The sequence below is a fragment of the Rattus rattus genome, chromosome 9 (genome assembly GCF_011064425.1).
Source record: "Rattus rattus isolate New Zealand chromosome 9, Rrattus_CSIRO_v1, whole genome shotgun sequence".
Lineage (NCBI taxonomy): Eukaryota > Metazoa > Chordata > Mammalia > Rodentia > Muridae > Rattus > Rattus rattus.
In genome coordinates, this window is record NC_046162.1 from 8,022,501 (window position 1) to 8,036,995 (window position 14,495).

The window sequence follows — 14,495 nt, forward strand, 5'->3', positions numbered from 1 at the left end:
GGGCCAATGGACCCAGCTTACAGATGATGGGTTCCTGAAGTATCCACAGTTGCCCTTTGCCTCCTGTGTATTTTCTGTCACTGGGTACCACAGGTCCTATCCCACAAAGGTGCATGATATATTCTGAGTAAAAAGGACTCCTCTTACTGATCTGTGATATGAGTTTTATCTCACTGGTCTCTTACTGTCCCCACCCCCAGAATGAAGTGGAGAGTGTCACAGGCATGCTCAATGAGGCAGAAGGCAAGGCCATTAAACTGGCCAAGGAAGTGGCTTCCCTTGGATCTCAACTTCAGGACACCCAAGTGAGTATTGCACTGCACCATCTGGTAGACCTGGAGTGCCCCCATCCTTGGGAGCATCCCTGGGACCACCACGTGTGCTCTCTCTTGTAGGAGCTGCTTCAAGAAGAAACCCGACAGAAGCTCAATGTGTCCACCAAGCTGCGCCAGTTGGAAGATGAGAGGAACAGCCTGCAGGACCAGCTGGATGAGGAGATGGAAGCTAAGCAAAACCTGGAGCGCCATGTCTCCACCTTGAACATTCAGGTGTGGACAGCATGCTGAGGTCCACAGTGGGTCCTCTCCTCACCTCCAGGGTCCATTGTGACTCCTGTCTTCTCTAGGGTCCCTATGGGTCTCCTCTGGGCCTGTGTGGTTTATTTGTTCAGTTGTTCCCTCTGCTGTTGGATTTCCTCAGTTGGAGGAAGAGTGTTCATTTCTCGGGTTTCCACTCTTGGCCATTACAGCTCTCAGACTCTAAGAAGAAGCTGCAGGACCTTGCAAGCACTATCGAGGTCATGGAGGAGGGGAAGAAGAGGCTGCAGAAAGAGATGGAGGGCCTCGGCCAGCAGTATGAGGAGAAGGCTGCTGCCTATGACAAACTGGAGAAAACTAAGAACAGGCTTCAGCAGGAGCTAGATGACTTGGTCGTGGACTTGGACAACCAGCGGCAACTGGTATCCAATCTGGAAAAGAAACAGAAGAAATTCGATCAGGTAGGGCTGAAAGTCCTTCACATGGGGTGAAGTCAGTCCTGTGCTGTACTGGAGAGGTGCTGGGAATCTGAGTCTCATCTGGACTTTGCTGGACACTGTGGAGGGCTATCTTGTCTCATCTTAGGTGACCGTAACATATGAGGACTGCTGGGTCAGGAGATGAACACATCAGAAGGCTTAACATTGAGACTTTTCTAGGTATAAGCACTGTGAAACTTGCTAACAAGCATGGTCTCAGGGCTGGCACCAGCTCTAATCAACTGAGGGTCATTTATCCCTCCACTCATTGGACACTCAGGAGCGCTGCTGGGAGTTACAAGTAACCCTAAATGTCATTTTTTGGAGCACATTATTTAATTTCTTCTCTTTAAAAAAATACGGTTTCCTGATGACCAGGTTGGCCTTGAACTCATTATGTAGCTATAGTTGGCTTTGAACTTCTGAACTTGTCATCCTCCTGCCTTCACCTTTGTAATGCTGAGATCACTGGTGTGCCAGTGAGTGTAGGGATAAATGACCCTCACTTTATTGAAAATGACATTAGAATTATTTTTAACACTCAGCAGCGCTCCTGAGTGTCCAATGAGTGGAGGGATAAATGACCCTCAGTTGATTAGAGCTGGTGCCAGCCCTGAGGCCATGCTTGTCAGCAAGTTTCACAGTGCTTATACCTAGAAAAGTCTCAGTGTTAAGCCTTTAGTCTAATAGTAAGACATTGTTGGTTTTGAGTAATAATGGAGAGAGAGCCAGGGTAGGTAAACACTCTACCAACTGAGGCCTAGGCCCTTCCCTCAAAATGTATCCTTGGCAATACCCAATGCAGTCACTACCAGATTCAATCATTAACATCATGCTACATGCCTTTTGCCTTACTTTTGGAGAAGGCAGTGGGCAGAGGGTATTACTATGCAATTCTGTCTGGTCTAGACCCATAGTGTAGGCCAGGCTGGCCTCGAACTTACAGAGATCTGCCTGCCTCCAGCTCCCGAGTGCTGGGATTAAAGGTGTGTGTCACCATGACTAGCCCTATCCTAGTTATTTATAATAAAGATGAATCACAGTAACCCAACATATTTCATTTTTTCGGGGTGCATTTCAAAGCAAATTAAAAACATCTATTCCCTTCTCCTTTAACATTTAACATTGCGTGTTAAAAAATACCCGGGCTGGTGAGATAGCTTACTTGTAACAGATCTTGCTGCCAAGATTCATGACTTAATTCCAGTTCCTAAAACCTTTGGTGGAAGTAGAGACCAGACTTACACAATTTGTCCTCTGGTCATCATGTAGCACACACACACACACACAAGTACACACACACACACACACAAATAAAAAATACTTTTACTTAAAAAATAGTTTTGCAGGCAGGAATAGTAGCACAGGCCTGAAATTCTGAGTCTCAGAAAGACGAAGCAACAGAATTATGATGAATTTAAAGCTAGACTGCATAGTAAGACTTTGTCTTAAAACACTAATATTAAGTAATATTGTTTTCTATCTTTGAGGTAAATTTATATGTGCTGTGATGAATACATCTTTTCAAATGTGCAGCCATACTGTTCTGATAAGCATACCTGTTATGACTGAAATTCCTAAACACTCCCTCTAATATAGACTAACCATACTTATTAAACATGATTTTATTTACACACGATATAGGGTTATTCCAAAACTCAATTTATAGATTGTGTTGTGAACCCAAATACTAGAGATTCAGGGGCTACCACTCACCTTGACAGGCCTCACCATGTTGAGCTTCTGGGACACCCTGGTGCCTCTGTTTTTCAGCAATCTCTCCACTTTGGACTGCCATTTGCCCCCACGGTCTCACTTTCCACTAGAGGGCCAGAAGTGATTTCCACTACCTTCCTGTTGATCTTCTGTGGGGTTTGGTATCACCTGTGCTGTTAGGAGATCTGCTGAATTTTGCAAGTCTAGGTTTAGGTACCATAGTTTGTAACATACTGCCCTCTTCTCCATCAGATGAAAGTTGTGTTAAGATGGAGCAGTCATCTTTGACTTTTATCCAAGTAAGGTGCATAACCATACACCCTTAATATGGTGCATGGGTAACTTTGTAAAAAAAAATATACTGTGGCCATGCCTCCATAATCATTCAGTAGCAGGATGTGCTATCCCAATGGGCAGTGAGAAAGTAAAGAACCCAACCGACTTGTACATGTATCTAATGTATCTAAATGACTGGCACTTCCACTAGGCACACTCAGCATGATCGGGTCTTTTTTACATTTGGAGTTTGGTGAGCCCCAGGTGTGCTGGGGATGCCTCTGAATCCTATGTTCTTTCAGTTGTTAGCTGAGGAAAAGAACATCTCCTCCAAGTATGCGGATGAGAGAGACCGAGCTGAAGCAGAGGCCAGGGAAAAGGAAACGAAGGCTTTGTCTCTGGCCCGGGCCCTGGAGGAAGCCCTGGAAGCCAAAGAGGAACTGGAAAGGACCAACAAGATGCTCAAGGCCGAGATGGAAGACCTGGTCAGCTCCAAGGATGACGTGGGCAAGAATGTAAGTTGTTCTGCATTTCACCAACGGGTGCCTCAGCAAGGTCAGTCTGGGGCGGGCACAAGAAACCCAAGAACAGCAGCTGAGGCTGAGCCATCAGGGGCCAAGTCAGACCCTGGAGGCTAAGGCCACTGCTCTGGCTCATGAACCCCTATTCCATGAGGGTAAATCTCCCTTGAACAAAAGCCCTGCGCACTCTGCCCGCCAGGTGCACGAGCTGGAGAAGTCCAAACGAGCCCTGGAGACCCAGATGGAAGAGATGAGAACTCAGCTAGAGGAGCTGGAGGATGAGCTGCAGGCCACTGAAGATGCCAAGCTGCGGCTGGAGGTCAACATGCAGGCCCTCAAGGGCCAGTTTGAACGAGATCTCCAGGCTCGGGATGAGCAGAATGAGGAGAAGAGGAGGCAGCTACAGCGGCAGGTGAGCCAGCTCCCGTCTGCGCCTGGGGACATCCCCATCCTCCACTCCCACTTGCTGCCAAAATTCAGCCCCTAAAACCTACTTACTGGAGGCAGTGGACACCCCTTCTCCCAGCAACACACATTGTGTTATGCTGAGTCTCTGGGAACTCAGGGAGTAGCCAAGTGAACTGGGGCTCTGAGAGCCACCCTTATAGCTTGTACCCCCTCTTCCTGGCTCAGCTGCATGAGTATGAGACAGAACTGGAAGATGAACGGAAGCAAAGGGCTCTGGCGGCAGCAGCTAAGAAGAAGCTGGAAGGGGATCTGAAAGACCTGGAACTCCAGGCTGACTCAGCCGTCAAAGGGAGGGAGGAAGCCATCAAGCAGCTTCGAAAACTGCAGGTTGGTGATGCTTGTGTTGAGAGAGGAGGGAATGCAGGGGACGGGGAAAGGCAGCTCCCCAGGCCTAGTGCAGCATCAGCATGGAGACTTCAGGAAACAACCCACCTCTGTCAGAGGCGTAGGTATGCGGCAGACTCCGCCACTGTTTAGCCACAGGTGGTTGGTTTTCTGAGTGAGGTACTGTTGCTGGACTCTTGTTCACTCCCCTCAGTTCACATGGAGGATTCTGCCACTGGAGCCCTGGGGCCCAGCCTAGTACTAGGGATTCACCAAGATAAATTGGAATTCCAAGGGGGTGGTATGCAGAGGTAAGTCTCCCTGTGCCAGGTGAGGAAAGTGCACTTTGCTTGTCCTATTGACTCATGCAGGCTCAGATGAAGGACTTCCAAAGAGAGCTGGATGATGCCCGTGCCTCCAGAGATGAGATCTTTGCCACCTCAAAAGAGAATGAGAAGAAAGCCAAGAGTCTGGAGGCAGAGCTCATGCAGCTCCAGGAGGTATAGGTTTGCCCTGCTGGCAACAGCCACTCACATTCCTGGTGGGACCCACACTGGTTCCTCAGGCCTAGGCACCCAAATTTCCTTCCTTTCTGTCAGCTTTTGTCTGAATGAGTGGACCTCCCTCATACAAAGAGCAAGTGGAGCCTCCCTGAGCTCAGAGGGGGAGCTGCACTTCATCTGTGTAGGAGCAGGATAGCCAGAACCTCTCTCCTGCTTTAGGACCTGGCAGCAGCTGAGAGAGCTCGCAAGCAAGCTGACCTGGAGAAGGAGGAGCTGGCTGAGGAGCTGGCTAGCAGCTTGTCAGGAAGGTAAGGATATAGAGGAGGCATCTGTACTTAGGGTGAGAGAACAACCAGTCTTAGCGTACCCTGGAAACCCCACTTCAATGATAGCAAACCCAATGCTCACTGAGTCTTGGTTGGACAGACCCATGCTGAGAAAAGGATTGATCGCAGGGTTTTCCCACCTACTTACTGACTGGAAATGTGGCACTTCATTCTGAGTAGCGGCAGGGGCAAAGAAAGCCAGAGGAGATTGTTGTCACCCCATTCTGGTTTTGCTAATGCTGGTCTGTGTGAGTCCCGACTCACCTCTTCCTAGCAAGATGTGGTGTTATGGTCAAATACTCAATGGATATTTAAAGGAGAAAGGTTATTTTAGCTAATGGTTTCAGAGGATTCAGCCTAAGGCCTTTGGCTTTGCTGATCCTGGACTCAGGCTAGTATTGAGCATCATGGTGTTGGGTGCACATTGAAAAGGCTGTTCACCTCAAGGTAGACAGGAAACAGTATGAATCAAGAAGGGAGTGGAGACCCCAAGGACACAAGTCCCCTTTCCTCCTGTGACCTGCTTCTTCCAACAAGCCTCCATTTACTGTTTTTTACCATCTAGGAATTCTATCATGTTCTGAAGCCATCAAGGAATCGATCCATTTATTAAGCCAGAGCCTCAGAATCCAGTCACTTACCAGAGCCCACCAGTCAATAACCAAGTCCCCAGTACATGAGTTTGTGAGGGACATTTCCCCTTCAAACCATTGATAGCTGATCTTGGGTGACTCTAGTCTCCCTTGAGCTTATTTCCCCAGTTAGAGAATGAGGGCCACCTGAGACAACACCTTTCCAGAGAGAGTGGCCCAAGACTGGGTAAAGCCCATGGGTCCCCAAGGCAGCTTCATTCCCTCCAGGAATACACTGCAGGATGAGAAGCGCCGCCTGGAGGCAAGGATCGCCCAGCTGGAGGAGGAGCTGGAGGAAGAGCAGGGCAACATGGAGGCCATGAGTGACAGAGTCCGCAAGGCCACATTGCAGGTAGGAGATACTGAGGTTGGGGTGAAGGGATAGAGAGGGAACACCTACTCAAGCCATTTAAGTTAACACAGAGGGCTCAGGTAATAGCCTGGCCCTGCCTGGGACTCCGCCCTTTTAGCTCTGGGTGGTTGCTTCTGCCCTACACAGTGGCATTCAGCCACTGGACTCAAAATAATAGATCATCTGAGGGCTACAGTGAGGCAAGATCACTTGGCCATATTCTCCACACTGGAGGGGCAGAGTGCCTTGGGTTTCCCAAAACAGGAGCTAGGTGCAGCCCAGCATTGGCTACGTAGCATGTACCACAAGTATGCTATAAGGCACAGGGTCCTTACTCCTTGTCCATGTGTGTTGTGCCTGCATCTGCCTGTGGTTGTCAGAAAACGGACCTGTAGGGTTTTCTGTGAGGCAGCATCATCTTGCTTGCTCTACTGCATGGCCATGGTGAATGGCTCTGGTGTTTTCCTTCACTGCTCTTTGCCCAATCCCAAGAATCCTTGGTGCCACTTTGGAATAGAAGCTTCCTGAACATCTCTGTGATGGGTGCCAGGAACCATCCTGTAGCCCCTCAGGGTCTGGGCTAGGGAGCATGGGCAGAACAGAACAGGTTTCTGTCTTGGTCTAGGTGACACAGGAGGCTTCTGAGCTGAGTCTGGAGGCGACAAAGAATGAGTAGAAAGAGAGAGAAGAAGCAGATGCTCTGGCCTTAGGGAATAGTGATGGTAGACTTGTTCTGATACCCACCCAGTTGTATGCCTTCTGCCTCATGGCCATTCCTCTTCCTCAGGCTGAGCAACTGAGCAATGAGCTGGTCACTGAGCGCAGCGCAGCTCAGAAGAATGAGAGTGCACGGCAACAGCTGGAGCGCCAGAACAAGGAACTCCGAAGCAAGTTGCAGGAGGTAGAAGGTGCTGTCAAAGCCAAGCTTAAGTCCACTGTTGCGGCACTAGAGGCCAAGATTGTGCAGCTGGAGGAGCAGATTGAACAAGAGGCCAGGTATGGGGGTTCCAGAGCTCCAGCTTTCTGGAGAGCACCTGTAGTTGTTGCTTTTCACATCTTGATGGATCAGGCATCAGAGAGTTTGGACTGAATCAGAGGCAAATATCACCTTTAAGTCCCATCCTGCTAGTTGGCCACATCACAAAGGTTCTATAACTGTGCCAAACAGCCTACCCTGATGGATATCCAACATTTGCCTATGGGGCATCTTACATCAATGGAGACTTTTTGTGACTGGCTCATCCCTTCATAAGAAGTCATTTGTGCTGTAGCATGCATTGTGATACCTCAACTTTCTTTATTCTACTTCTGGCTGATTCTTGGGATGACTCTTGATTCTGGGCTCAAGGAAGCTGGGACACCATGCCTTGGTTAACATGCCATTTACAAGGATGCCATTTCAATTAGAAACTACCTTTCTTTCTTCCCCATACCAGAGAAAAACAGGCAGCCACCAAGTTGCTGAAGCAAAAGGACAAGAAGCTAAAGGAGGTCCTTCTGCAGGTGGAGGATGAGCGCAAGATGGTGGAGCAGTACAAGGAGCAGGTAGCCACAGTTGGTGCCTCTTCCTAACTACCTGGTCTCACCCAGTGCTTCACAACCCCTTACATTGACCTTTGCTGACAAATCGTCCTGTCCTTGGCAGGCAGAGAAAGGAAACACCAAGGTCAAGCAGCTCAAGAGGCAGCTGGAAGAGGCCGAGGAGGAATCCCAGCGCATCAATGCCAACCGCAGGAAGCTGCAGCGGGAGCTGGATGAGGCCACTGAGAGCAATGAGGCCATGGGCCGTGAGGTGAATGCTCTCAAGAGCAAACTCAGGTAAGAATCCAAGGTAGCTGGAAGGGCCTTACCAGCCTAGAGTGCCTGCCCTGAACCCATGCATCAGCTTCCCTGCATCTCTGTACCCAACAACACCTTTAACTTCCTCCCATCTTTGTGATTCACTGAACATTTTTATAAGTCCAGCATTGGAGCAGGCATAGAGCTGAGCAGGGTATGGCCTCTGAGAAACTCATCTCCTATCCATTAACCCACATGTCCCATGCCCTTCTGTGTGGAGGAGGTGGAGGAAGATCCCATTTCGTGAAGCCTGTTGTTCATTGCAGGATGGATAGCTACCAACCTTTGCTTCTTATCCTTCCCTGAACCTTCTGTTTCAGGTTCTCACACTGCTGTGTCAGGTAGAGTTGGGCTGTGCATGTAGGGTGTTTAGCAGGCCCATCTACACAGCATTGGGACAAGTACAAATGTCTCCAGAAGTTACCAGGTGTCCCTCATGAAGATGACCTGCCCACATTACTGTGGGAACTAGGTTTGGTCCTCTTGCTCAGGGCTGCCTCTCTCTTTGTACCCTGTCATTCTGGATGCTGTTTCCTTCCAGTCTCTCTTCACTCCACTGTTCTCTGTGACTTTCATATCCCATGATACTTGCTTTCTGTCACTTGATCTTGCTATACTCTGGGATGTGATGAGAGACTCTAGACTCCAAGTGTACTGTGGGCATCCTGATGGCTGGACCTACCTGTTTGCTCCCTTCGCATTTCCTTCCCCAGCAGCCCCAGGTTCCTTTCAATGGTCAACAACCTTCACCTGCCCTTGTTCACCTCCTCACAACCCAAAGTCCTCCCTTGCTTTTCTGCCTTCATTTGGCTGGTACCCAGCCTGGCTCTAACTTAATACCTTCTGCACAGCCAAGACACAGATAAGCCAGATAATACCCCCCAACTGCTGCTTCCATTCTGAGTGTGCTGATGAACACTGAAATTGCCTCCATAAGTGGTCTCTCATCTCCAGTTCACTTCCCACTGAGGCCCTCACTTCTGTTTTAACTGGAAAGCAGAAATGATCATGAAATTCATACCTGCTTTCCCCTAAACCTGTCCTGACATCTGTGCTGAGCTATATAACAGAGCCAAGGTCTTGTAAACTTGGTCCTCATCTGCTTCACAGGCCAAGCATGTGCCTGGGTGCTGCCTCACTCTTCTTCACTTATTCCATTGAGTAAAAACCTCTAGCCCTGCTCCTCTGCTGCCCCTATCCACACACAATGCTCAGGTAGTATCAATCACCCTTCTTTAAGGCACACCATGGTCTACAATAGCCCAGGCTATTGGCCTTCACAGGGTCTACTCATCTGACTGCCCATCTTTCTCTATCAAAAACCCACCAGGCACTGGACTGCCCAGGCAAACCCACCAGGCACTGGACTGCCCAGGCAAACCCACCAGGCACTGGACTGCCCAGGCAAACCCACCAGGCACTGGACTGCCCAGGCAAACCCACCAGGCACTGGACTGCCCAGGCAAACCCACCAGGCACTGGACTGCCCAGACTCCATCTTGGTCCCTTTTTCATCTTTCTACTTCTAAAGTGATCCGTCTTGAAAGGAGCCTCCAATCCCTCAAGATGACAATGTGTGATGGTTCCTACTTGACAGGCAAGAAACCATCCTACTTAATTTCTCCAATCTAGTAGGAATATAAGAGCTATTCCAGCACTGAGAGCTCAGTACACAGGACCTGTTTCCACAATGACCTGAAGAATGTGTTCTGGTGGGTCTTGTGCTCTCTGCCCTGAGTGAGTTGGGTTGGAGGATAGTCACCTCAGCTATCTGAGGTCTCTCTTCTCTCTTAGACTTAATGGCTTTTTGGGATTATATTGATCATCTCTGTGGGTTCTACCCCATGTACTTGACCTAAGGTGGTATGGGACAAGATAGAACCAACTCCTTTTGAGGTACCAGTATGTACCCCACATTCTAGGGCCACAGAAACACGAACTCATACACTAGAGCTGTGTGAGGTTGGTAAACAGACAAGAAATCAATGAGCAAGTTTTTGTGTTGCTGGCCAGGTAAATGGCTTTCTACATGCCACAAGCATTTGCCATGTTGCCCATCACTTCCCACTTAGCTGCCACCAAAGGTAAATGGAGACAGACCACTTGGTTAAAGGGCTTGCTTTTGAGCATGAGGACCCAAATTCAATCCTGTAAACAAACTAGGCATGGTGGCCCAATTTTTGCACTCCCAATACTGGGACTTCTGATCAGCTAGCATAGTCCAACTAGTGAGTTCCTGGCCAGTGAGACCACGTCTGAAAAATACAAAGTAGGCAATGTTCATGAAGACAACATCCACACACAGTCCACACACACCCGCACATTCATTCTGGTCTAACGCTGATATTTCAGACCTTTTTTTTTTTTTCAGATACCTTTACCTTTATACAATGCTGGAACTTCTAAGTGTTTCTCAAGGGACTCAAGAGGACAGAAGTTTAAATGGTGCCTGTCCTTATTTAAAGTGCCAACTCCTCCAGGCTGGCTCTCTGGTTCATATTGACTGAGAAGGACCTTTCATTACTTGATTGAAGCTAGTGCCCTTATCATACTTAATCAGCTCCTTCCCAAGCATGGATGGTAACCTCTGGGGACTCTCTCTGTTTCAGAGGGCCCCCCCCACAAGAAACTTCGCAGTGAGCCACCAGGTACTTTGTGCCTCCAGCTTTACAGCTCGTGTGTCACACTGTCCCTTATATCTCTATGCCCAGCACCCCTTTCCTTGTCCCCATCCCTCTGTGCCCAGCACCCCTTCCTTGTCCCCATTTCTGTGCCCAGCACCCCTTCCTTGTCCCCATTTCTGTGCCCAGCACCCCTTCTTTGTCCCCATTCCTGTGCCCAGCACCCCTTCCTTGTGTCTTCCCTTTTCCAAGTCCTTGCAAATTTCTGTGAGACCTCCCAAATCTAAAGGCTTGGCTTAGTTCAGAGCTGAGAATGTAAGCAGACCTCATCTCTTGAGTCATTGTCCTTCCTTCTGGCATTTTGTCAAACATGGCTTCTAGTAAAACACTTTGATCCACATCTCCATGAAATTTTAAAATACTGCATGTTGGTTTGTTGTTGTTGTTGTTGTTTTGAGACAGTGTCTTGTGAAGCTCAGGTTGGCCCTAGCTACAGATCTTCCTGTTACTGCCTCCCAAGTGCTGCAATAACAGGTGTGTACTGCTCTACTCTTTTAAGTGATGCTTCAGATGGAACCCAGGGCTTCATGCATGGTAAACAAGCACCTTACCAATCGTGCTTTTGCTGACATTGTTCTTACTTGCATGCTGAGCCACTCTTACACTGTCAGGACGCTCAGCGGTGTTGTACTGGTCGATACCTCACTGAGTACATATGCATTTTCCTCTTTGCACACAACCCTAAAGAATGGACATGGTTTCTAACTGACTGGCCTGGGTCACAATGACTACAGCCCAGAAACTAAACTCATGGTTAAGCTTGTCCTGTGGAAGGACATGGGCAATCCCTGTCACAGCAGAGATGCCAGGGCTTCAGAGGGCTTGTGCTTGCTAACTGTATTTTCAGTGCATGAGGGTGGGGATTGGACACTACCGATAGGAACATGTCCAGGGACAGGAGAATGAACTCAAAGCACACGTGGCCCTTGTCAAGAAGGGTGTGTGTGTGTGTGTGTGTGTGTGTGTGTGTGTGTGTGTGTGTGTGTGTGTGTGAATTCTGCTACTCTAGGATTTTAAGCACCTTTATTCCCCCATAGTGTATCCAGGCAATGATAGCTCAATGGATTCCCCAGGACCTCATGCAGAGTCCAAACACATCCTTGCTTATATCCATCCACCCGTTCGTTGTAGAATTTCAACTTTGCTCTTGCTGTCAAATATTTAAAACTAATCGAGGTCTTGCAGAGAGCATCCCCAAGGATATGAGGGGGTGCAGAGGAGTCCCCAGTCAGCAGGAAACAAAGTCTGATCTTCTCAGGAGGTCTGGACTTCTTATAGTGCCTAGAATAATCTCGAAGTGTTTGTAAAGATCCACAATTCTCCAGGATGAGATCCTGGAGGTTTTGGAACAAACCTCTATTGGGGGCCCCTATATCTGAGAGTTGGTATCAACCTTTTGTCTCACATTTAGAACTGCTTTCTCCAGTAGTGACCCCTAAGCTGGAACAATGCCACTGTGGTCTCTTGATCAGTAGGGCATGACTTGTTTCTGAGATCAAGGGATAAACCCTTTGAGTGAACATATATAGACTGTTCCAAAAGGTAAACATTCCCAGAGCTTTGATGTAGATTTAGACATGGTTTCCAGCTCCAAGACAGTACCCATTGGGTTCAGATGCCAAGTACAGCCATGAGGAGAGAGGCACTAAGTGTCATCTCTATATAACACAGTCCAGGCCCCTTCACCCTCTCAAGGGAAGAAGTGCTTCCAAAATGGTCCTCTGAAGCTGGCCCTGGTATCTTATTTTGGGAATGACTACAATTTTAAGTATTTATTCCTGATTGCTACATCTTGGGAAAACCCCAAAATGTTTACATAAGGAGTTCCCCTACCTGCTGATCATAAATCTTTGGGTCTGCTTATGCTTGTGCCTCTGGTGTATTACCTGTCTGATATGTTCCTTTGGGCTAAAGAATGGGTCAGTGGGTGGGCATGCATATCCTCACGGCTTCTCCCTCCAGCCTCCAAATGGCCAGCAAGTTGTTTTTGTTACTCAATGTTGGTTTTCTCAACTGTACTAAAATGTGTTAGTATCTGTATTCAAATTCAGGTCAAACAGGACTGGGCTGATCCAACAAGATCACATGTTAGTTCACTGAAAATCCATATACTCTTCTGTGAAATAGCAAAAGCTAGCTGCAAGTAAACTGACCTTTCCCTCCTTTCTGCCCACTTTCCTCTCCCCCAAGGCTGCATTCTACACATCTAGCCCTTCCTGTAAAATCAGGTAGACTTAGATAGCCAGGATGGGACATGCAGAGGCTGAAGACATGAGTAGTGAAGATTAAGGGCTGCCCTGCCCACTAGAACAAAAATGCACCTCAGATTAACAATTTTTCAACTATTCATTTGAGTACCCACTTTGTGTTCTGCATTATGTGACCGTAGTGAGGAAAATACACTCAAGCTAGACACCATCTCTCCACCATGGGGAAGATGCAGAGCAGGAAGTTCCACACCAGCAGAGGGCGCTATGTCACCCTTCAACTAAGGCTTGTCCTTTGAGAAACTCTTCCTTTCTACTTTGAAGACCTAAAATCATGCCTTTTTTATTTCCATGGACAGAGATTATAGATAAAACAGCACCAGGTCTGTATACGACCTTCCATCTGATGACACCAGGCCAGTGTGCTACCCTGTATTGACTTTTTTCTCTTCCCAACCCAAGGCAGACCAGAATCTTATTTAAATTATATTTTAAAACCAAGAACCCCATGCCAACTGCATATAACCACCCAGACTTTTAAGACTGGCTGGGACTCACCCTGAATTTGTTTGAGACTCATTCATGTTGAGTGTGTGTTTAGTCTCGCCCTAGATAAAAAACCTCTTCTAAACTACTGGGAGATTTTCTTACTAAAAACTCATGTGTTTTCTGTTTCAAACCCATAGGAGAGGAAACGAGGCTTCCTTTGTTCCTTCCAGAAGGGCTGGAGGCCGTAGAGTTATTGAAAACACAGATGGTTCTGAAGAAGAAATGGATGCTCGGGACTCAGACTTCAATGGAACCAAAGCCAGTGAATAAATTCAGTTGGACACTATGTCAGGGAAAACAAAATACTAAATGACAGCAAAGCCCAGCAGACTGATTAGCATTTGTCTCCATTCGTTCTCAAGTCATAGACATTACCCCACCTCTCACCAGGAGTCAACCACAGCCCTGCACAAAGGATGTGAATTTAAGTTTTTAAATGTGCTACCAGAGAAAATCCAAATAGACGCAGGTCAGGAGCTGCAGTCGCCAGTGCCTTTGTTTACATGAAATGAGAACATTACATGAATGGGTGCCCCAGCCCTCAACCCACTCCCAACCATTCCCTGAACTGCCTGACCTTCCAGTTTGGGAGGAAAACCTGTTTGAAAATTCCCTTCCCTTTCCTGCCTGCCACACCTCAGACACACAGTTCACTAAGACCAAGTGACTTTTTCAGTCATCTGAATTAAGGAAGAAACACTGCTCCCAGGGCGAGCAGAGCGAGCGCACCGCCTTATTTGCACCCATGGACACTTTCACTAATAAAAGGTTGTAAGTCATGAGAATGGAGTTGGCTCTTCTGTCTAGCTGTAATCTTGAACAAAAGAACAGGAGGGGCATTCTTGATCTTCTCACTGATCCTACTACATGAAAAGGTATACGTGAAGCCCAGATGAATTCTATGTTTAGAATTGGGTCCTGCTTCCAAGCTGCACAAAGATTACAAATCCCAAATACACAAAGTCCTGGGTACTTCTGGACCCAAGCCTTTGAAGGGCAGCACGTTCAACCAATATTTTAAGTACAGAGTTTCTTTGATCTGTTTAAATTGTACATTTTTGCCTGGCAGAGGAATCCAGCTCTATA

General features: G+C 47.8%; 1 protein-coding gene across 5 annotated transcripts in view; it reads left to right on the forward strand.

Moving 5' to 3' along the window:
• The window catches only part of Myh11 (myosin heavy chain 11), an 88,206-nt gene extending 74,012 nt beyond the window's left edge, over nt 1-14,194 (forward strand). For 2 of the 5 annotated variants that reach the window (XM_032912443.1, XM_032912447.1), the window contains 13 exons: nt 201-305; nt 396-548; nt 749-997; nt 3,310-3,522; nt 3,728-3,940; nt 4,162-4,323; nt 4,692-4,820; nt 5,043-5,131; nt 6,010-6,133; nt 6,921-7,129; nt 7,570-7,678; nt 7,779-7,951; nt 13,547-14,188. In XM_032912443.1, coding sequence (XP_032768334.1) covers nt 201-305; nt 396-548; nt 749-997; nt 3,310-3,522; nt 3,728-3,940; nt 4,162-4,323; nt 4,692-4,820; nt 5,043-5,131; nt 6,010-6,133; nt 6,921-7,129; nt 7,570-7,678; nt 7,779-7,951; nt 13,547-13,679 — 2,061 coding nt within the window. In that variant the 3' untranslated portion in view covers nt 13,680-14,188. Of the gene's footprint in view, nt 1-200; nt 306-395; nt 549-748; nt 998-3,309; nt 3,523-3,727; nt 3,941-4,161; nt 4,324-4,691; nt 4,821-5,042; nt 5,132-6,009; nt 6,134-6,920; nt 7,130-7,569; nt 7,679-7,778; nt 7,952-10,581; nt 10,613-13,546 lie in introns of those variants that run through there. The other 3 variants (XM_032912445.1, XM_032912444.1, XM_032912446.1) reach the window with 3 other exon arrangements.
• The last annotated feature ends 301 nt before the right edge of the window (nt 14,195-14,495 follow it).